General features: G+C 45.7%; 1 protein-coding gene across 1 annotated transcript; it reads right to left on the minus strand.

Annotated features, from left to right (window-relative positions):
* Nucleotides 1–3,746: 3,746 nt before the first annotated feature.
* On the minus strand, nucleotides 3,747–12,745 carry RPS21 (ribosomal protein S21). Its single transcript, XM_084854354.1, has 6 exons — nucleotides 12,713–12,745; nucleotides 9,259–9,356; nucleotides 8,307–8,370; nucleotides 6,186–6,257; nucleotides 3,991–4,046; nucleotides 3,747–3,810 (listed from the first exon to the last, which is right to left on the minus strand). Exons 2-6 carry the CDS (start codon nucleotides 9,306–9,308, stop codon nucleotides 3,801–3,803), a joined length of 252 nt encoding a protein of 83 aa, XP_084710480.1. The 5' UTR covers nucleotides 9,309–9,356; nucleotides 12,713–12,745; the 3' UTR covers nucleotides 3,747–3,800.
* Nucleotides 12,746–21,510: the final 8,765 nt, after the last annotated feature.

Below are 21,510 nucleotides of genomic sequence, written 5' to 3' on the forward strand. Positions count from 1 at the left end.
ATCAATACAGATGTCCTTCGAACGCCAAGTCTCTGTAAGTAACAGTAAAGAATTTCTGAAGTTGGTGTAATGTAGCCATGTAAGGGCAACGGAGCACTACTTATACAATCCAACTCTAGTTCATTCCCTTTCATGGCTCTTTTGAGATCTGAACTATTCTCGTCTGAGAACAGCACAGGCCATTTTACTGCTCTCCGAAAAGTCTTAAAAATACATCTGCAAAAGCTCTCTAGCCTAGCAGTACTATTTTCGCTGGGTAAGAAAACAAGATTTGTCAGAGCCTGATGGAAGCAAAAATATTACTGCTGAAAAAAAAAAATATCCAGCTTGGAATGTACTACTATTACTCTGGTACAGGCAGACAGAAATCCCAGGAAGTATGTTGCATTGGTTTCCAAGAATAGATCAGCATCACATGGGAACAGAAGTTCTATTAGTGAGATGTTAAGCCGAGTTTTTGATTATTTATTATCTTATATTACTGCTGGTTTAATGCAGCTTTCTTAATTATTTAAATTAGTTTTATGTGAGAGTTGTGCTGGGCTGTGAAATGTTTTTAGACTATTTTAGCGAGCAACCCTAGGCTCCCAGAGAGGATAGCTAAGGGGTTCTTGGATCCAGATTAGAGGGCGCTCTGTAGGCCTCCACTGGAAGCGTCTTTATTGTGGTAGCAAACTCTGCCATCTTTGCTCCTCCCGGTAGTGGTAGCAGTGCAGGCTGGTGGCTCTGATGTCAGCGGGGTGATGGATCTGTTCCGGGTTTCAGTCAGAACTCTTCGCACGTTGGATAGCTCCTTTAGAGTTCTGACCGAAACCCAGAGCAGATTTACCGCCCCACTGAGATCAGAGCCACAGCCTCCACCGAGTGGTAGGGGGTGAAAAGGGGAGTGTCAGGGGCATATTAGGGGAAATCTTAGATCTGCAGGATCCAAAGGCCTCCCATTCCTGCTAAGAGAGAAAAACTCACCAGCCATTTCAAAATTCCTTCCCCTCTTATGTAGTTGTGCGATTGATGGTAATCAGATGTTGCCACATCTGACTGACCAGACCATGGGCAGGGGGGTGGGGTGGAGGCTACTCTTAGCCAAGGAAGAAAAAGGAACAAACACAATTTAGACAAACCTATGGATACTGGACTGTTTGTGCAACAGCATAGACACTGAACACTTATTGCTAAACTTACAGTAACGGAACTGTTTTTTGTGTATTTTCCTAAAGAATTATCTTGTTCAGTTTTATTGCCCCTACAGTTCAAAATGCTTGCTAATCACAAATCTTAATATAGGTGCCTGGCACGCCAAGAGGTAAGCAATAGCTTAGAAAGCCATCCAGTAAAAAAAGACATGCATCCATTTTTACTTGTGTTATGGTATCAATGTGTGTGGTGTATTTCACCTGTGCTTTGTTGATCTTGGCCATTAAATGCCTTCTGAAACAACTTTCATCCATAATGACACAGCTACATCAAACCAGGCATCTCTTGCCAAGCCCTGAGCAGCCTGTCAAATGAGTTCCTGTCTGGAGAAGCTGCTACTTCCTACCTACTGCAGAAAAGTACCACCCTAATGCAGTTCCCCAAGACTGCCCTGTACGTAAACTTGTACTGTTGGAAATCCTGTATTTGGAGATTCTACCAAGATCTTCTTACTCCACCATAAACCTCCAGAGTACAGCTGGGTTTGAAATGAAAAAATGCCACCCTATCAACATTTTACTATTGCCTTTGATTTGCCATAACATACCTGACTATCTGGTTTTAAAAATAAGCCTCTTTCAAACCTAAAAGAACAGCTGTGCACACCAGGTCAAAAGTGCAGCATGCTGGATATTAGCCAGAATCAGGGGAGTGACAGATAACGAAGGCAGCGTCAGCATGTGTCTTCTCAGTCTGCTCAGCTGTGGTCCCCTGGGCTCTGCTAAGCAGCTAACTGAATGTAAACCTTTTTACCTGCTGCCAAATTAATAGGCCATTACAGGACCTGTAGAATTAGCTGTTCAGCTACTTGGTAAAACATGTTTACATACTTTGGAATAATGCTATTTATCAGAGCATAGCAACACCCTGCATTTTTCCTACTTGAGATCTTAGCAAGCAAAGGGAAGTTCTTTAACAATTGGTTTCTCGCAGCACAGTTACTATAAGGGAAGTAAGCCAAACATACAAACTATTTTATATGACATGAGGCAATATCAAGTATAATATTAGGGACAAACTAATCTGAGTAATCCACATGTAAAATTAATCAAATCATCTCTGTATCCTTACAGTGAATCAGTAGCAACCTCTGCACAGCAAATACAAATGAAGAGGGAAAATAGAAAGGTGTTCATGATGTTTGCACCTTGGTTTCGAACGCTCATCTTGTATATGTTTGTGAATATCTGAGCAGCTTATGGCTAGAATGATGCAATGTTTAAGGGCAGTTTAAGGCCACTGTGCTTCCGCTAGCTGTTTCAGTAGTGGAACGGACTGCTAGTGCAATAAAAACTAGCAGTTCCTAAAGTAGAATCATAGAATAGTAGGGTTGGAAGGGGCCTATAACACCGTCGAGTCCAACCCCCTGCTCAATGCAGGAATCCAAGTCAAAGCATCCCTGACAGATGGCTGTCCAGCCTCGTCTTGAATACCTCCAGTGTGGGAGAGCCCACCACCTCCCTAGGTAATTGGTTCCATTGTCGTATTGCTCTAACAGTCAGGAAGTTTTTCCTCATGTTCAGCCGGAATCTGGCTTCCTGTAACTTGAGCCCATTATTCCGTGTCCTGCACTCTGGGATGATGGAGAAGAGACCCCGGCCTTCCTCTCTGTGACAGCCTTTCAAGTACTTGAAGAGTGCTATCATCTCTCCCCTCAGTCTTCTCTTCTCAAGGCTAAACATGCCCAGTTCTTTCAGTCTCTTCACATAGGGCTTTGTTTCCAGTCCCCTGATCATCTTTGTTGCCCTCCTCTGAACCCTCTCCAGCTTGTCTGCATCCTTCTTGAAGTGTAGTGCCCAGAACTCAACACAGTACTCCAGATGAGGCCTAACCAGTGCTGAGTAGAGGGGAACTAGTACTTCCCGGGATTTGGAAGCTATACTTCTATTAATGTAGCCCAAAATACATTTGCCTTTTTTGCAGCCACATCACATTGTTGGCTCAAGTAAGGGTGGAAATGAACAGAAATGTTCATTGCCGGAATGGGCAGGTCAGGCAGGCAGCTCTGCTGACCTGTCCCATGCCAGAAATGAGTGTTGCTGCTCATTTCCAACCTGCCCCCGCACAGCGCAAATTCCTGTTGCACTAGCGATCTGTTCTGCTGCTGCTCAGGCAGAATGAGATACTGCCCTAAGAATCTGAGACAATTTAGTAACTAAGAATAACTGTGGAGCTATTCTAGCCGTATGCATTAATGCTGCCATCTATCTAACCCTGCCATTAGGGACGGGTAGATTATAAATGTTTCTACTTCATATCCTAACACCAACAATCCACCAAATGACTCCTGCTTAAGAGAGAATGAAGAAACCTGTGAACAGAAATACTGGTTTGGCCCAGAATATTTGTTTTTTGAAAATGCATTTGGGCTGCAATCCTACACTCACCTTGGAGTAAGTCCCACTGAACTCAATGGGACTTACTTCTGAGTAGTCACATATAGAATTGCACTGTTAAACTGTCCTATGATACATATAACATGTAACCTTCAGAATTAGCTACCTTTAAATGTTCTGTCTGTTACAAGACGAAATGACACACAGTACATCAGATGTTTTCCAACAGTTTTATTTTATAATAAATTCCAAATCATTGTGCTTCTTCTGTTAGAAATTCCTGGAAAAGGAAAAGAAACACCGTCACGTATGTATAGCTTTCCAACTTAAGGAGTTGCACGAAACACAAGTTGGTAAACCTAGATTGCACAGCTGTGTTACAACCTAGAGAGATAAGATTCCACTGCAAGGATGAAGTTGCCTCCCCCACTGCTTCCACACTCTGATAGTCACAACTTACTTGGAAACAATACCATCATTTTTTGCCAGGCGCAGAATAGAGTCATCAGATTCCCCCTGGAACAAAGAACATAAGTTCTATAGTGAAATTAGCTAAGAACACCTTGTCAAACATTGCATTTCATTTTGAAATAGCTTGTGCCCGAGATAGCTAACAATAACACCCACAATAAAAAATGTAACATATCAGCAACGCAAATCAGAGCTGTGCACAAAGTGGCCTGTCTATCAATGTTCTGCACCTGACTTGTAAGCAGAGAAACTGGGGGGATAATTTCACCAAATTTCTCCAGGGGGAGGAGATATTCTCCAACCTTTTCTCACAGGCTGGGCTCCCCAACTGGCAGTGGTTGTAGCACAGCTTCTGTATTTTTTCCTAAAGGGTTTTTTGGTTTTGTGCTGTCACTGCAAGCGGCAACAACATAAACTGTCTTGGGAGCCTGGCCCCCATTTTACATCCATACAATGCAAGTGTGACAGGTGCAGTGTTTTGTCTAACTCCAGGAAAGAGGTGGAGCTAGTGCTGTGCCAGAATCTGTCCTCAAGTTTCCAGAAAGTTTTCTTCCCTCATGAAGCAGGCTTCCATTGTTCTGCCTCATTCTTAGGGTGTTTTATAGTTTATTTTTGTGATGTTTTTGAGCATACCTAATCGCTGCAAAGCAGCCAGGAGTCCTGTGTGTGTGGTTTCTTTCTGCTAGGTATTTCTCCATTACTCTGAAGCCTCCCAGGTTGCCTGTGCTTCCTGATTTGAAAAAGCCCTATGGGCGGAATTAACTCATGATGCCTACCCCTGGGCTTTACTTGAAGTATGGGAAGCCAAGGAAGCTACAGGTTGCTGGAAAATTGATTGTACAATGAAGAACAGGACATTTGCACACACTCCTTGGCCACCTCCTAAGTAAGTAAGCAGAAGAAACCCATACCCAACCCATGAGACTTTTTCCTAAATGTTCTTCACCACTGGATTTTTTTTCAAAATCAATTTCTTTTCTATCAAATTGAATGAGAATGATCAGAAAATATGTGGGAGAAATTTTCAGCACAGCACTAATAGAAAATGCATTGGCACCAGATTTAGTTATACTTTGAGTAGAACCATGGAAATGGACAGAACTTAAATCCTGTAGACCAACTTAAATCCCATTGATTTTAATGTGTCTGTTCTAAGTAGGACTAAGTCAGGATCCAACCCAATATTAAAACCATCTAAAAATCAGATAAGCACATAAAAATTGCACCCTTAGCATCTATATAGCATTTTAGTGTGGTCAAAACCCACATATTATCTCTGTAACAGCATATTAAAGCAACAAGGAGATATTGGCTTTCTTTCTCAAGTATCCAGTCACACCACAACGTGCGAGAGAATTGGATTCTTACCACTTTTCCTTAAGTTTTGTTCATAGTCTGTGAGGATATCAAAACAAGGTTCACCCCATCTGCTCCAGAGTGAGTGTACTTTACAGTGATTATTTCTACTTTCAGAAGAAACTTTTTATAGTAGTTGGTGCCCGTGCATGGATAGAGTCCAACCACTAAGGGCTTAACACACAGCTACTACACACACAGCAGATAACTCTTCAATGCCTGTGACTTCTCAAACTCATGAACCATCTTTTTGGTACACTTGAGGTACAGGTAGAAGACATTCATAACCTCCGCAGTAGTATTCAACTCTATTCATCTTTTGATTATATTAATGCAGTATAAGATTATAGAATGCGAGACTTCCTTTCAAATCTGATCTCTGTACAAAAGCACTATACCTGCTTACGCTTCATACAAGGGCTTATGAGCTGAAGGTGGAAAATAACAGCCCAATCATAAAGATATTTACTGATTTCAATGTAAGTTTCTCTCAAGTAAGTGTGCCTAGGATTGCAGCTGGGGGGGACGGGGGACAGACAGACTGAAAATCCTTAAGTGAATATGTTTAAATGTCACTAGCAGATCGACTTTACATTCCCCTTAAATCATACTTTGGATTCCCAGAAAATGGCAAGTTAAATTTCTTGCTCAAAACAGGATCACTCAGTGAACTGCTACTAGGAATCTCTTCCTTTAAATGGCAAATTAGAACTTACAGAAACGTAGACACCCAACATGAAGCAAGACCACCTGCACATGGCTGCAAAATACTCATAGGTAGGAAGGCAAAGTTATAGATATAGAAAAACATTTAAAGTACATACTTACCATCCTACGAATTGCTCCACAAATGGCATATGTTTTGAATTGGCCATTGACTCTGCCTGTAACTTTATCAACCTGAAATTGGAATTAGGATTACATATCAAAATGTAACTTTTCAGCATTCATACTTAGAACTAGGAAAACACAGAATGCATAAAAGACATTGATATCTTTTGGATTCTACAAATCCAGCTGGTGAGATTACAGAAAGCAAATAAATGAATTTAGATGCCCTAATGGAAAAATGCATTTGCCCAGCAGATTCACTGGAGTAGTGAAATCTGGGGCAAATGTTAGCCATGTCCTCTGTACAGAAAATTTCATTTCTTCTAATCCACAGCACATCCATGCAAAAGTAGGTAGTTGTTCAAAGAGCAAAGCTTGATGCCGGAAAGCAACAGAACGGACTCTTAAACGAATCTATAGAGCAGAGATCCCCAACTTTTTTGGACCCATGGACACACTTGGAAAATTGAGAAAATGCTGTGGGCACCACCACAAAATGGCTCCAGTGGAGGATGTGGCTAGTTACATAATGGCTGTTGTGGGGGCCTGGCTAGTCAAAAGAGAGGAGGCCAGGGAGAGAAATAGGGCTAGAGGATGGGATGGAGGGGGAAACAGCAAGGCAAAGAGGTACAGGGGAGAGAAAGAGTGAGGCTAGAGGCTGGGAGTGGAGAGAAACTGCAAGATAAAATGGGAGAGAAAGAGCAGGGCTAGTGGATAGGGAAATGAGAGAAACAGTGAGGAAAGGGATTGGGTGGCGAGAAACAGCAAGGCTAGAGGCTGAGAGTGGAAAGACAGAGCAAAGGGAAAAGGGCGATGTGGACCGAAGACTGGGTGGTGCCAGGAAACAACACTTTCCTTCTCTTCTTACCTGTTGTACAGTGGATCAGCAGCAAGTTCTGGAACAGGAAGGAGAACCTGGTACCCTAATATTTTTCAAGTTTTTAATTAAAAATAAGTTTTTGAATGGGGCAAAGAGTGAGCAGCTTAACAGGAGCCATTTGAGGTCTCTACGGGCACCATGGTGCCATGGGCACTGTGTTGGGGAGTAAAACCAAACAGAGGAGAAGTATGCAACAAAATTAAAGGCAACCCTGTATTGATTACCAAAGGACTGGCTACCCATCCCCTGCTCTGGTCACATTCCCCCTCTTCCCCACTATGTGATTCCTTTCAACCCTGGATGCTCTCGGTCCAACAGCGATTACTGCAGCAATAATCACACCCAGTGCTCGACTTTCCCCTGAAGCAGGAAATCTAGCACAGAAATAATTCCTCATCCGCACATCCTCTAGACTCAGGAGCCCAAGAGAAGCAGCAATGGGCTACTGCCATGCTATGTCAGGGACAGTACCCCTAAAGCAGTGGGGGCAACACTTTGCTCCCGCTATCGCCAAAACTTTTTTTAAATATCCAGAAAAAATGGCATCTGTAGCAGCTATAGAGCACCTAAAGGGTCAAAACTAGCTTGCAAGTTTTGACCCATGTATGCCATTAAAACAAAACACTTTTTTTTTTTGGTGCTATGAGGGGGTGGGCAGCTTGTGGGCGAGGGCAAAAATGGCCCCCAGACCTCTCGCAGGTGCCCACACCTGCCCGCAAAGCAAAAATGGGGAAATACTACTGCACCTTATACAATACATGGCAGCACATTGCAACCAGCACAGGTTCTCTCTGTGCCTGCAGCCAACTCAGTACTGGCCTGTATTAGAGGACTGCTTTAGCCATCTACCTATTGCTTGGCTTCTCACCGTTTTAGCCATAAAGGGCTACCCACCTTCTGAAGCTAGGAGGAGTGCATTCTGAATATTGGAGTAAACAACCTGGTGCCCTCCAGATGTTTTGGACTACAACTCCCATCAGCTCCAGGCAGCATTGCCATTGGCCAGGAATTATGGGATTTGTCATTCAAAACATGTGGAGGGCCCCAGGTTGCCTATTCCTGCTGTACATGAATGCTGAATTTGCCATTTAGGAGTGCTGCTCAACTCAACAAGCAACAAACTACAAGCCTCATTAATTGAAAGTCAGTACCTGGAAAGAACACACACTATGAAATATTTAAATTTCTCAACTTGTATATTCTAATTAATTCTGATAATCATTAATTCTGTTACTCACCTCAGAAATATTTATTTGGATGGAAGCATGGTCTTTAGCACCAATTATCCGATTGCTAGCAGAGCTGAAGGGAAGAGAAAAAAGATAGATAGAAAGATAGAAATAAATAAAAACAAAGTACAGGGCTAGGAAAAAAAAACATCTGTCTCTTGCCTGGACAATTGCTAATGTCTCATATCATGTGACACCAGCTCCACCCACACTTTATGGCATGCCTCTGCAACCTTCTGCCCCCATGTATTGCTGGCAGAAACTCCAACCATGATGTAAAACATGGAGGTAAAACCTTGGTTGTAGCTCTGGCCAGAATTCATAGGCTTTCTGTATCTTAAATTCCACTTTTAACAACTTGACCTTTTCTATACACCAGTCAATGACAAAAGGTAGAAATCTCAGTATCTATATGACAAGTCTGGTCTTGGCTAGAAAAAACAAATCGCCCGTTTCTGTAGAACAGAAACCTGGGCGTAAAAACTTTTGGGAACTGTACTCAAACACAGTGCAAGATTGGTACCTGGCGCAGCCCCCTAAATTCTAACATTCCTCCCACTTGCTTTTTTGAAGAAACGATAACAAATTAACCAACAGCCTCAACGTTATGTTGAGGTTGTCCCAGTAGGACCTAGATATTAGCGTTTTAGCAATCTCCCATTGAATGTTAATATTCCTTGACAGAACAGAGGAAAGCAAGGATCAGTACTTCCTATAAAATTCTGCTCTGTAAAATATCTTCTTGAACAGAATAGGTAAATTCCTAATGTTCACAAAACTGAAATTTGCAACAGTAACTTACATATTCCTTTTTATTGACCGCAGGAGGCAAACAATCAGTTACATAAACAGATCACCCAGCGAGAGACATGGGGATGAGTTGGATGTAATGCAAGAACAAGCAACGGTGATCCTCAGATTTGCACACTCCCTCTCTATACAAATTTCCATAAATGCTCACCATTTACGAGGAACGTAGAGATCCACAAATTCCCCAGCGTCGTTCTGCATCTTGCGTTTCTATATCACTTGCCAGAAGTGATGTGTGACAAAAAATTCCTGTGCAGACATGTTGAAGGATCAGTATTTGGTAGATGCTGAAGTGACTGGAAAGTACAGAAGACCTCCACCCCCTACCTCCCTCTCATGGAAATATTCTAGCGCCTTTCCATCACTGTTACATTCATACTTAAAGCCAAAAACTACATCTTGTGTATTAATTTATCAACGCAGGATGATTTATTTTTACTTCTCTGTAGCAAGAAAGAGTAGTTCACAAGAATGAGATTACATTAAAACAACAACTTTTAGGTTCTCACTGTTACCTGTTGCGGATCTGTTTGACAGTCCTGAGGCAATAATTACCAATGGACACTTCCCAATTTCCTCAGCAGCAATCCCACCAATGCAAATGGAGCGATGTGTATATTTGATGAGAACTTTGTCTTTTTTAACCAGTGTGTGGGACTATTGTATACTCTTGCTTCCAGTCAAAACGGAATGGGGATACTAACATTGGATACACCCCTGCATCTCCAGTTCTTGATAATTGCAAGAAACATTTGGTAGCAGTGGAAGGAGCAGAATGGGTAATAGAACAATTAACAGCAAGATATGATTCAAGTAATGTTCAGAACTTTGTTGTTGCCTACTATTGGGATGCAAATAGGGGGTTGGACTCGATGGCCTTGTAGGCCCCTTCCAACCCTACTATTCTATGATTCTATGAAATACATCTGTGACTGGTCACAACCCTTACACAAAGCAGCTAATAACTTATCAAATGTTAAGCGCTACCAAATGTAATTTCTTAGCATGTTAAGCTCTCAGGCAGGTTTGCCAAAGAACAGTTTTCAAAATAAGGAATCCCACTAGAATCATACTAAATAATTTAATGTAGGCAATACTATTCAGAAGCAAGCACAGTATCATAATCTTGTATAGAAGGAAGAGCGTAGAAAATCCTTAAAATAAAGAACTTCCAGTAATCTTAGCCTCCAACCCATCTGAGGACTCTTGAGGGTGCACGAATGTATAGAACACACCATGAGCTCAAAGTATTGTGTATACGCATCTTGAGGTTACTGACTGGCAAATCAAAGTTGCATTTTGGAATCCTTGAATTACAAAGGAAAACAGAAAAAGAAGGATAAAGCAGACTACAAGGGACATTTTAATTGCACAAACTGGAATAAGAATATGTAAGGTTTTGCATTTCATAGAACGTTTCCAACAAACCCTCTGATAAAAGAGAAATATGGGGGAGGGGGTCTCAGCAACTAACTTTTATTTTTAAATTTTACTTTTAAGTTGCCTTGAACTTTTCAGAGATGGGATAGCATTGAGTGTTGGTCATCATCTTTGCAACCAAAGTACACAGGGTGACATACAAAATATGTAAATGGATATTCCATGAATAGTAAAATTAAAGTTTCAGTATTGTATGTCCTGGAACTCCCTGGAAAAGACCCTGATGCTGGGAAAGACTGAAGGCAAAAGGAGAAGGGGACGGCAGAGGATGAGATGGCTAGATAGCATCACGGATGCAATGAATATGAACTTGAGCACGCTCCGGGAGAGAGCGCAGGACAGGAAGGCCTGGCGTGCTATGGTCCATGGGGTCACGAAGAGTCGGACACGACTGAACAACAACAACAACAATTGTATGCCCATTCCACACTGTATGGCAGCCTAGATTCATCTAAATATATTATTTCCCATGAATTCCACTGTAGTTGTGTCCTTCCTAAAACCCTAAGGAATGGGTTTACTTCACCCCACTAAGAAACATACCCTACAAAATCTCACAGATGAAAACAGGATTACATGTGCATATTTATTTACACTTCTATTCTCACACTGAAGGGCAATGAATGAGCACCTCTCCAGTATTCCATACAGCTAAAAGCTCTGCCTGTTGTTTGCAGTATGAATTTACTTTGCTACACTCGCTTCTTAAACAGAGTGCAAGCAAACTGACCATAGTGTGTTTGTAATCAGTCTTATTTTTAAAAAATAATGCTTCATTGCATAGTTAGGGCAGAATCCAATGCTGCTCTTGCATGTCCGGCCAGCCCCACCACTTCTGGTTTGCAAGGGGACCCTATTGCTTTTAGAATGCCAATTTAGTGCTTCCAGAGGCAAGGTGAAATGTTTCTGGAAGAGGACAGGTTGGCGGAGCTTGCAAAATTGATGTCTAGCTGTGCTAGCAGATGGGCAGCCTTAGATTCTGTCCTCAGTTTCAAAATGGATGTGGCTGTGGGCATTATGGGTTGCATCCATTGGGATGTATCCAATGTTAGTTTAATTCAAGCACCATTCATTTCGATTTAGGCACAATTAGGAAAGGAACTGAAAATAAAAATGCCAAGATTGTACTACTCTTATAAAAAACTATGGTGCAGCCACACTAAGAATACTGTGCACGATTCTGGTCACCGCACCTAAAAAGTGTATTGTAGAGTTGGAAAAAGCGCAGAAAAAGGCAACAAAAATTATCAAAGAGCTGGAGCAACTCCGCAATGAGGAAAGGTTACAACAGCTGGGATTGTTTAGCTGGGAAAAAAGTGAGTAAGAGGAGACATGACACAAAATTATGCATGGTGTGGAAAAAGTGGACAGGGAGACATTCTTCTCTCTCAAAATACTATAACCCAATGGGGTCATCCCATGAAGCTAATTAGTGGGAGATTCAGGGCAGATAAAAGGAAGGACTTCTTCACACAGCACATAGTCAAACTATGGAATTTGCTACCACAGGATGTAGTGATGGCCACCAAGTTGGGTGGCTTTAAAAGGGGATTAGCCAAATTCTTGGAGCATAAGGCTCGCAATGGCTACTAGCCCTGATGGCTCTATGCTACCTCCAGTACCAGAGGCAGTTTGCCTATATACAACAGCTGCTGGGGAACATGGGCAAGAGGGTGCTGGTGCACCCATGTCCTGCTTGTAGGCTTCCCATTGGGGCCGCTGGTTGGCCACTATGCAAACGGAATGCTGGTCTAGATCAACCCTGGGTCTGATCCAGCAGGGCTCCTATTCTAATGGGTCTACTCTCAGTAGGCCTAATATTGGATGCAACCCGACGGGAGCTCACCAAGATTTGCTTTCTGGACAGGCAGTTACAGGGCGAGGTAAGAGGAGAAGAAGGGAGGGGGCACTGCCGCGCAGTGTGGGGGGAGAAGCCACGTTTTGACAAGGACGCCCCCGAATTCTGCCTTCCTCGCCACCCCGAGACAAAAAGGAGGCCCAATACGAGGGGGGGGGGAAGGCGCTGCCCCGTGTCAAGAGAGACAGCGTCAGCGCATGGAAGCGTTCAGTCCACCACCCATTCCGCCTCCCCGAGTTCAGCCACCTCCCCGGGGGGGGAGAACGAGGGAGAAAGAAGACCCGGGCCGGGCCTCGCCTCGCCTCACCTCCTCACACGCCGCGAGCCTCGGCCGGAAAGGAGCGGTCGCGTCACTCCAGCGCGACGGGAGAGCGCGCGCGGCGGAAAGGCGGGGAGAAGGCGCAGGAGCGGCGCGCAAGAGACACGCGGCGCGTGCGAGGGGAAGGCGAACGCCCCGGAAGGCGTAAGGAAGGCGGGGCCGCGAAGTGGGCGGTGCGCCGGCTCAAAGGGAGGGGGAGAGGGGGGAAGGGGGGAAGAGGCGGAGCGCCAGCCGCGCCCGTTTTCCGTCGCCGCCTCAGGGCGAGGCTCGCTATAAGCCGCAGAAAAGGCGGGAACACGGAGCGGCTGCGCGCGCATGCGGGGGGAGGGGCCCGGGCCCGGGCCCGGCGTCCCCGTCTGCTCTGGAGGGCCCCCGACTCGCTGGGGCAGATCGGGGCCAGCGCACCCCGAGCTCCTCCAGCCAGGCCCCTGCTTGCTGGGGGTGACTTCTCCGCGCCCATGGCGCCAGCCCGCTTCGAGGAGCCCGATGCTGGCCTCCTCTGTGGCGTGCTTGACCCTGTGGAGAAGGCCCTGCCTGAGGCCCAGCCAGGCAGAGGCCGAACCATGAGGTGGCGCGGCCCCTGGGCGCCTCTTGTGTCCCCAGGATCCAGAAGCTGGCGCGGGGCTTTTGGAGCGGCAAGGGGCTCAGCAAAAGCTCTGGCCCTGGGGAGGCTGTGGCCGGTGCCATCCTGATGGGTGGCAAGTCGGAGAATTTCCCCCCAATGAGCCGCCCCGAGAGCCCGCGGTAAGGGTTATTTCACCTGTGGTGCGTTAGCGTGTTGTCTGTCACGCCAGCGTGGGGTACAGAGGGCGCCTACAGTGCTGCTCGGCGAGAGGGGCCAAAACCGCCACGGCCCCGCTCTGCTCCTCTCAGGCGATCTCTGTTCCTGCCATGAAGGAAGTTGGGATACTTGCCTGGCTGGGTGGGAGGGAGGGCTGCAGGGGAAGGGGATAAACTAGGCTGTGTAGCTTGATTGTCTGATGGAAGCACAGTAGGTTGTTTGCATAACCACCTACTCAGTGTAGCTAGCCGCCCGCCATGGGTTAGCGTGACGTGCCCAAAGAAGCAAATCCACGGACTAGTATGGGTATCGGTGTACTAATGCAAACATTATCTGCAACAAACTTTAAGCTGGCTGTGCTTCCCTTGTTAAAGTAGAGAGCTAGTTAATGCTTCCTCCCATACAGCCCCACAGGAAAATCCCTCCAGCAGTGGCGCTGATTGAATCAAGAAAACAGAAGAGTAACTGGCAACTGCTCCTATTGTCCAGTCCATGGCAGTTTAGTCTACTTCTTCAATGGTGGGTCCACCACCTGGGTCACCAGTGCATGCAGCTCCAGCACTCTGGTATAATTTGGCAATGATGGGGTTGCAAAGCTTCTCCAGCTCCTTCTGCATAGGGTATTCTGAGAATGATGGTTTTACTGTAGAATTTTATTGTTTTAAACTGCTCTACACTCTGTACATTGTCCAGAGTGGCTGGGTGGCCAGCCAGATGGGCGATTAATAAATAAAAAAAACATTTATTTATTTTATTTATTTACAATATTTATATACCGCTCCTCATCAGAAGATTTCAGAGTGGTGAACAACATAAGGATAAAACAATGGTTAAAAGAGTTAAAAAAGTTAAAACATTTTTAAAAAGACAAATCCCAATGAAGTGGCATTCAACAACCCACGGCTGGTCATGCAAGGAAGGCCTCTTGAAGGAACAACGTCTTCAGGAGGCGCCGGAAAGAATACAACGTTGGCGCCTGCCTGATCTCTAAAGGCAGGGAATTCCACAGGAAGGGGGCCACCACACTGAAGGCTCTTCTCCTGGTGGACTCCAACCGGGCCATAGGTCCATTTGGAACCACCAGGAACATGCCTTCTGATGACCTCAGTGACCGGGCAGTTTGGTAGGGAAGGAAGCGCTCTCTCAGGTATCCTGGTTCCAAGTTGTTTAGGGCTTTGTACGCTAATACTAATACCTTAAACCTGGCCCGGTAGCGAATAGGCAGCCAGTGCAGTTCCCTCAGCAAAGGAGTTACATGCTGAAAAGGGGCAGCTCCCAACAACAGCAGAGCTGCTGCATTCTGCACTAGCTCCAGCTTCCTGACCAGCCTTAAGGGCAGCCCCACATAGAGCGGATTGTAGTAATCCAGTCTTGAGGTTACTAATGCCTGTACCACCGTGGTCAAGATATCCCTGTCCAGGAGAGGCCGTAGCTGGCGAACCAGCCAAAGCTGGTGAAAGGCACTCCGAGCTGCCGCGACCACTTGGGCCTCCAGCGACAATGATGGATCTAGGAGTACCCCTAGACTACGGACCTGATCTTTCAGAAGGAGTGCAACCCCATCCAGAACAGGCAATGAGCCTATCTCCCGGACCCGGGAACCACTCACCCACAGGGCTTCCGTCTTGCCAGGATTCAGCTTCAGTTTATTGGCCCTCATCCAGCCCATCACTAAGTCTAGGCACTGATTCAGGACTTGCACAGCCTCTCCTGATTCAGATGTCACAGGGAGATAGAGCTGTGTGTCATCAGCATACTGATGGCATTTAGCTCCAAATCCCCTAATGACTGCTCCGAGCTGCTTCATATAGATGTTAAATAACATTGGGGACAGGATGGTACCCTGTGGCACCCCATAACTCAATTGCCAAGGGGCCGAGGAATAGTCACCCAATGTTACTCTCTGAAATCGGCCCCATAGGTAGGACCGGAACCTGTAGCACAGTGCCTCCAATAACCATCCCACAGAGTTGATCCAGGAGGATATCATGGTCAATGGTATCAAAAGCCGATGAGAGATCGAGCAGAATTAACAGGGTTGCACTCCCCCTGTCCCTCTCTCGATGAAGGCCATCCATCAGGGCGACCAAGGCTGATTCATTCCCATAACCAGAACAAAACCAGACTGAAATGGGTCTAGATAATCAGTACCCTCCAAGAGTGCCTGCAATTGGTTCACCACAACCCTCTCAAGTACTTTCCCTAGAAAAGGGGTATTTGCGACTGGGCGGTAGTTGTCTAATACCGTTGGGTCCAGGGTGGGCTTCTTCAGGAGTGGCCACACTACTGCCTCCTTAAGGACAGCAGGGACCACCCCTTCCCGTAGGGAAGCATTTATCACTCTCTGGACCCACCCAGTCATACCCCTTTGGCTAGCTTTTATTAGCCAGGAGGGACAGGGATCAAGAGGGCACGTGGTTGGTCGCATTATTGCAAGCATCTTGTCCACATCATCAGACTGTAACAACTGGAACTGATCCCACAAAATTGGGCAGATGGTGGCATCAGACACCTTGACTGGTACTGCACTAACAACAGCATCAAGGTTGCTGCAGAGACAAGTGATTTTGTCCTCAAAGTGCGATGCAAAAAGGTCACAGCGGGTCCTCGACAGGGCCAGGGCCCCATTTACTGTGGAAGATGTTAACAACCGCCGGACCACCCGGAAGAGCTCCGCTGGACGGCTACTTGAGGACGCAATGGAGGCAGCAAAATAAACCTTTGCTGCCCGCACTGCCACGCAATAGGCACGATTATGCACTCTAGAGCGTGCTCAGTCATCTTCACTTCGTGTCTTGCGCCATTTGTGCTCCAGCCGACGTCCAGCCTGTTTCATTGACCGCAGCTCCCCAGTATACCAGGGAGCAGAACGGCCTCCACAATGCCAGAGAGGGCACTCAGAAATACTCTTCCTTCTCTGCCATCTGGTTGTGATCAAGCCAGCTGATCAACCTCCTGGCACTTCTCAAGCACCCTCTGCTTGTCCTGCTCACCAGTCTTGCCTGTCAGCTTGTTATCTTCCACAGTCTTGTGTGCATAGGACTCCAGAACATTCTTGGAGACCACCCGTTCATTCCCTGTTAGATTCATCCTCTGCCTTGTAGCGCTCCACTTCCTGCATCATACGGTCAATGTCATCCTTGCTAAGGATGACAATTACCCTTGTCTTTAGTAATTGTGATTTTGTTCTCTTTGCCTGTGCTCTTGTCTGCTGTTCTGACATTGATGATGCTATTTGCATCAGTGTCAAATGTGACTGATTTGGGGCATACCACAGGGTGCTGGTGGGATACCTGTGAGGTCAAACTTGCCCAACAGGTTATTGCCCTTGGTCATGGCCCACTCACCTGGTGTACACCTGCACCAGCACACTGCTCTGATTGTCTGAATAGGTAGTGAAAGTCTGTAACTGCTTGGTGGAAATAGTGTTGTGTTTGATCAAGGCAGTCATCACGCCACCATCTGTCTCCATACCGGGCAACAGTGGTGCTACATCCCAGAGACAACACACTAAGGGAGCAATCCTATGGCTGCTAAACACTGCCTAGAGGGTCATAGGATTGTTCGGTTCCCAGAAACTGCACTCCCCGCCCCTCCCTCATAGCCGGCGCAATTCTCTCTGTGCTGGCTATGTCTCAGTGCTCGGAAATGGAGCACGGAGATGGGTAAAAGGGGGTGTTCCTAGGGGAGGGCAGGGGACTGCAGAAGCTGTGTTACGCCAGCTTCCTATGGGTGGCCTCCCCTCCTGCTCCAAAGCTCCCCAAATCGCCTGTCTAACCAAACATACAGGGTGGCTGGAACACAGAGTGAGGATTTCTTCTGTGCTTTGGCCAGCCTGCATTGGATAGTCGTCAGCCTCCAAGTTTGGAGGCTGATGACTATCTCCATAGGATTACATGCTAAGCCATCATGGGTTGTTCCAGAAAATAATCCATTATGGGTTAGCATGTTGTGTGAACCTAGCTTATCTGTTCACAGTTTTTAAGTACCCACCTGAGCATTACAATTGAAAGGGGGAAAAAACATTTCAAGAGCATGGAAATGGCTAAATATACCCCCCCAAAAGCTATACATGTTTTTGTGACTTTTTGGCCTGATTATTTTGAAGTTTTGGTAATAAAAGTTACTTGAAGTATAAAAACATCCTCTCCTTTCTCTAAAAGTAATCTTTTCATGGGATGTCGGTGTCAAATGTGGGTTTAACTTAACATTACAAACTCTAGAAGAAAAACAGGTTTATGCATTTTAATTTTAAACTGCTGAAATGATAATTGTTCCAGTTCTATGTTCTATGCCATAGAATACGCCAATTACGGCCGTAATTTTCCCACAACAGGCTAATGGTGGCTGCCATTAGCCTAGTGCGCCCTTGATAGTGCTGAAGAGCCACCCTGTGGGAAATCCGAAGGACCCAGATGTGAGTGGAGCTGGTCCCCTGTGGACTCCTCAGGTTGTGTTCTTGGGGACCTGGCCTCGTTGGAGTCCACAGAAGATGTCGCCAGCATCCCTACTTTCAGGTAGCAGCGACTCCCCTTCTCTCCTGCAACATCCTTTAACGATCCATTTCCCCTGCAGTGCAGTAAGAAGAAAGCAGTCCACAGCTGAGCTAGACAAACTGTCTCCCCTTCATATTCTGTTTCTGTAAGGGGGGAAACACAGAAACCAGACTATTCCTGGCTGGGGACAATAACTGTAGTAGAAAAGAAAAGAAACCCTCAGCTGCCCCCTTTCCAACTGCTCAGTACACTCCCAACTCATGTTCCTGCTTCCAGATACCTTGTTGCCCTCCTAAAAGCGTTTGTACCAGAATCACTGTTGCACTGGGCAAGTCTGAATTCTTGTTTATTTGCAAAAAAGTGCAAATCTATTTATTGCATTTATATCCCACCTTTTTCTGTCCTGGAACTCAAGGCAGGGGTTGCCAGGGGATGGGGTGGGGGGGTTGCCAGGCAGTCTCTCACTGATCAGACGCAGGCCTGCTTAACTTCAGCAAGGTGGCTCTTTTCTGTGCCCTTTGCTCATGTGAGACTTCCCATATATGTGCAAGAATCTCCTTACAAGCATGAACCCCCAGATTCTTGTACAAATACCTCATGCCTAGAAATACAGCTGCTAGCCCTGGCCTAATCATCTTTGCATGGAAGTAAGTCTTGTTGATTTCCATGAGCTTGATGTCTATTCTGGTGTTATAAGAAAGATTTAGTGCTGCTGCTGGAACAGAAACACTTGATGCTGATGCACCCAATAGTCTGAGAATGGATGGACTGATGCTGCCAGGTTTTTTCAAGTGTTAGCTTAAAAGGAGTTTCTGTTTGTTTCCCAGGTAGAAAAAGCTGTCAAAGAACACCTGTGGGGAAAGGGGAGAGATCAGAGTTCAGTTGCCAGAAATCTTTCATATTTGGAGCTGAGGAAATAAAGCTCCTTTAAGAGAATGAGGAACGTATTATAGCAGTACTAAAAGATCTTCTGTGGCTCCCAGTTTCTTTCTGCCTGGGCCCAATTCAAAGTGCTGGTGTCAAGGTTCCTCTTATGACCTGGACCCCTTGAGCAATCCCTTAGAGATCTCTTGAGCCTTTGCTGACCTTTGCCACAATCGTTCAGGGCCTCTGAGAGATTCTCATACATTTCAGCAGAGCTCATGTGTGCGGTAGGTGGAATCCTGGTGACACTGCTTTTAAGGCCAAAAGAAAAAAAGAAAAAAAAAGATTTGTTCATCTTCTACACTACTTTTGACTTGCTGCACTGGGCTGCACCAGAGGGGTGGTGGTGGTAGAGGACAGAGCGACACACGGGGAAAGGAGGACTTGAGCGTAGATCAGGACTAGGATCCTCCAATGAAGCAGAATGCTCTTGGTGATCTGCCTTTTTATTCATCCATTCAGCTTCATAAAAGCATCTGGCACTTCACAGCAACATGAAGGTGGGAAAACAAAGGGCTACATTAAGTGTTGTGTGAGTGCACTTCTACTAGCACAGCAGATTTTTTTTCTGCCCTCTACTCCCTGCCCCCAGCTGCTCTGGATGGTCCTCCAGCTCTCTGGGGCAGATCGTGGGTGGTTGTCTGCTAGCAGATGCTGTTCTGTTAGTGGTAGTGGTGCAGCTAGGACTGGACCTTGGGGGTGGTCTACCACATTTTTTTAAATGACATGAACTGCAGATGTGCAAATTAGATATTGGGGTATCATATGCCATGTATCTAGCTACTCCAGAACTTGGGTAAAGCCATTGTATTTAGGTGCAAGGAAGTAAGGAAAAGGTTCAGGATGATGAGGCCATGGCGGTAGGGGTCAGAGAAATCAGGTAAGGCATAGGTGGATAACCTCCAGCCCATGGAGGTTGGCTGCCTGGTTCACAAAGGCTTGGGCTTCCTTCTCAGCCCCTCTTCCAGCTCCTGGCCTGGGGGCTTTGGGAGGAGCCAAGGCAAAGAACCAGATTGGAAATGCTTTGATCCAAAAAGGTTGCCTACCCTGCTATAGGCAGGTCCCAGAAATCCCCCCTCTACTTGCATGTAAGGTCCGGCCTTGCTGACAAGGCTGCCACTGATGGGGAGGCAAACTAATAAGGACTGGATTTATGATTCCTCAGAGGAATATTAACCAAGCACCAGCCTATTCAAGATGACACTGAAGCTGGTTGATTCTGCAGCCTTATTTTGATTGTGCAACTCTGCTCTAGACACTTTGATATCATATATCACTGATCAGCTGGCATAAAAAGACAGGCACTGAAACAGATTACCTGTTTTGTTTGTACATATAACTGGAGCAGTCATAAGCAGCTTTTTCTGGTTTTGTCTTCCATCTACGCAACTGATGGGAAGGGTCAACTTCCTGCCAGCTCCAATTATGAGGGCAGGAATGTACAACAAATTAATAATTCTTACATGTGTTATGTAGTGGCTTGTCTTCTTCCAGCTCATCAAAATTACATTTTGAGGAGCTTGTTTCAAAATAGCTATTGTGAAATATTTTTGGTGTGCAGATTAGCTTAGCATCTACAGTCAGGGCCAGAAATATTGGAGCAACGATAACTGTTTTGGCAGTTGGCCTTTGTACACCACCACATTGAAGATGGGAGCAAAGGCAGGACTTTCAGCTGTAATTCAAGGGGCTTGACAAAAGTGGGGCACTAGCTATTCAGGAAGTACAGCCAGTGGCATACACACACACCCATCATTGAGGGCTCATAAGTAATGGAACGAATGGCTGACAAGCAGCTGCTTGGCCAGGTGTGGCCTGTTTCCTGGGTACCCCATGACCAATCAAGCAGATCAAAGGCCTGGAGGTGGTTCTGAGTGTTACATTTGCATTTGGTAGCTGTTCACTGGAACTCCCAACATGAGGTCCAGAGAGGTGTCCATGTGAGTGAAGAAGGCCATCATTAGGCTGAGGAAACAAAATAAACCCATTAGAGATAGCAAAAACAGTAGGAGTGGCCAGTACAACAGTTTGGAACAACCTGAAAAAGAAGGAATTAACTGGCAAGCTCAGCAACAGCAAAAGGCCTGGAAGACCACGGAAGACAACTAGAGTGGATGACCGCAGAATTCTGCTCATGGTGAAGAGGAACCCTTTCACAGCATCTAGCCAGGTCAAGAATGCTCTTGAGGAGGTAGGCATGTCATTGTCCACATCTACAGTCAAGAGATGGCTTTATGAATGTAAATACAGAGGCTTCACAACAAGGTGCAAACCACTGGTAACACTCAAGAACAGACAGGCCAGATTAGCCTTTGCCAGCAAACACCTAAAAAAGCCTGCCCAGTTCTGGAATAAGATTCTTTGGACTGATGAAACCAAGATTAACTTGTACCAGAATGATGGGAAAAGTATGGAGAAGGAAAGGAACAGCTCATGATCCAAAGCATACCACATCATCTGTCAAATATGGTGGAGGCAGTGTTATGGCATGGGCATGTATGGCTGCCAAGGGAACCGGGTCACTGGTGTTTATTGATGACCTGACTGCTGATCAAAGCAGCAGGATGAATTCTGAAGGGTACGGG

Source organism: Heloderma suspectum, chromosome 4, assembly GCF_057233095.1.
Source record: "Heloderma suspectum isolate Gila_16-S chromosome 4, 16-S_ref, whole genome shotgun sequence".
In the NCBI taxonomy this organism is placed as follows: domain Eukaryota; kingdom Metazoa; phylum Chordata; class Lepidosauria; order Squamata; family Helodermatidae; genus Heloderma; species Heloderma suspectum.

Bases quoted from the DNA above. Each gene is read 5' to 3' on its own strand.
- RPS21 (XM_084854354.1), bottom strand. From the start codon at position 9,308: ATGCAGAACGACGCTGGGGAATTTGTGGATCTCTACGTTCCTCGTAAA. The intron at 8,371-9,258 runs GTGAGCATTTAT...TCTTCCCTTCAG, and splicing joins CTCTACGTTCCTCGTAAATG to CTCTGCTAGCAATCGGATAA. The intron at 4,047-6,185 runs GTAAGTATGTAC...TCTTTGTTCCAG, and splicing joins GTGGAGCAATTCGTAGGATG to GGGGAATCTGATGACTCTAT.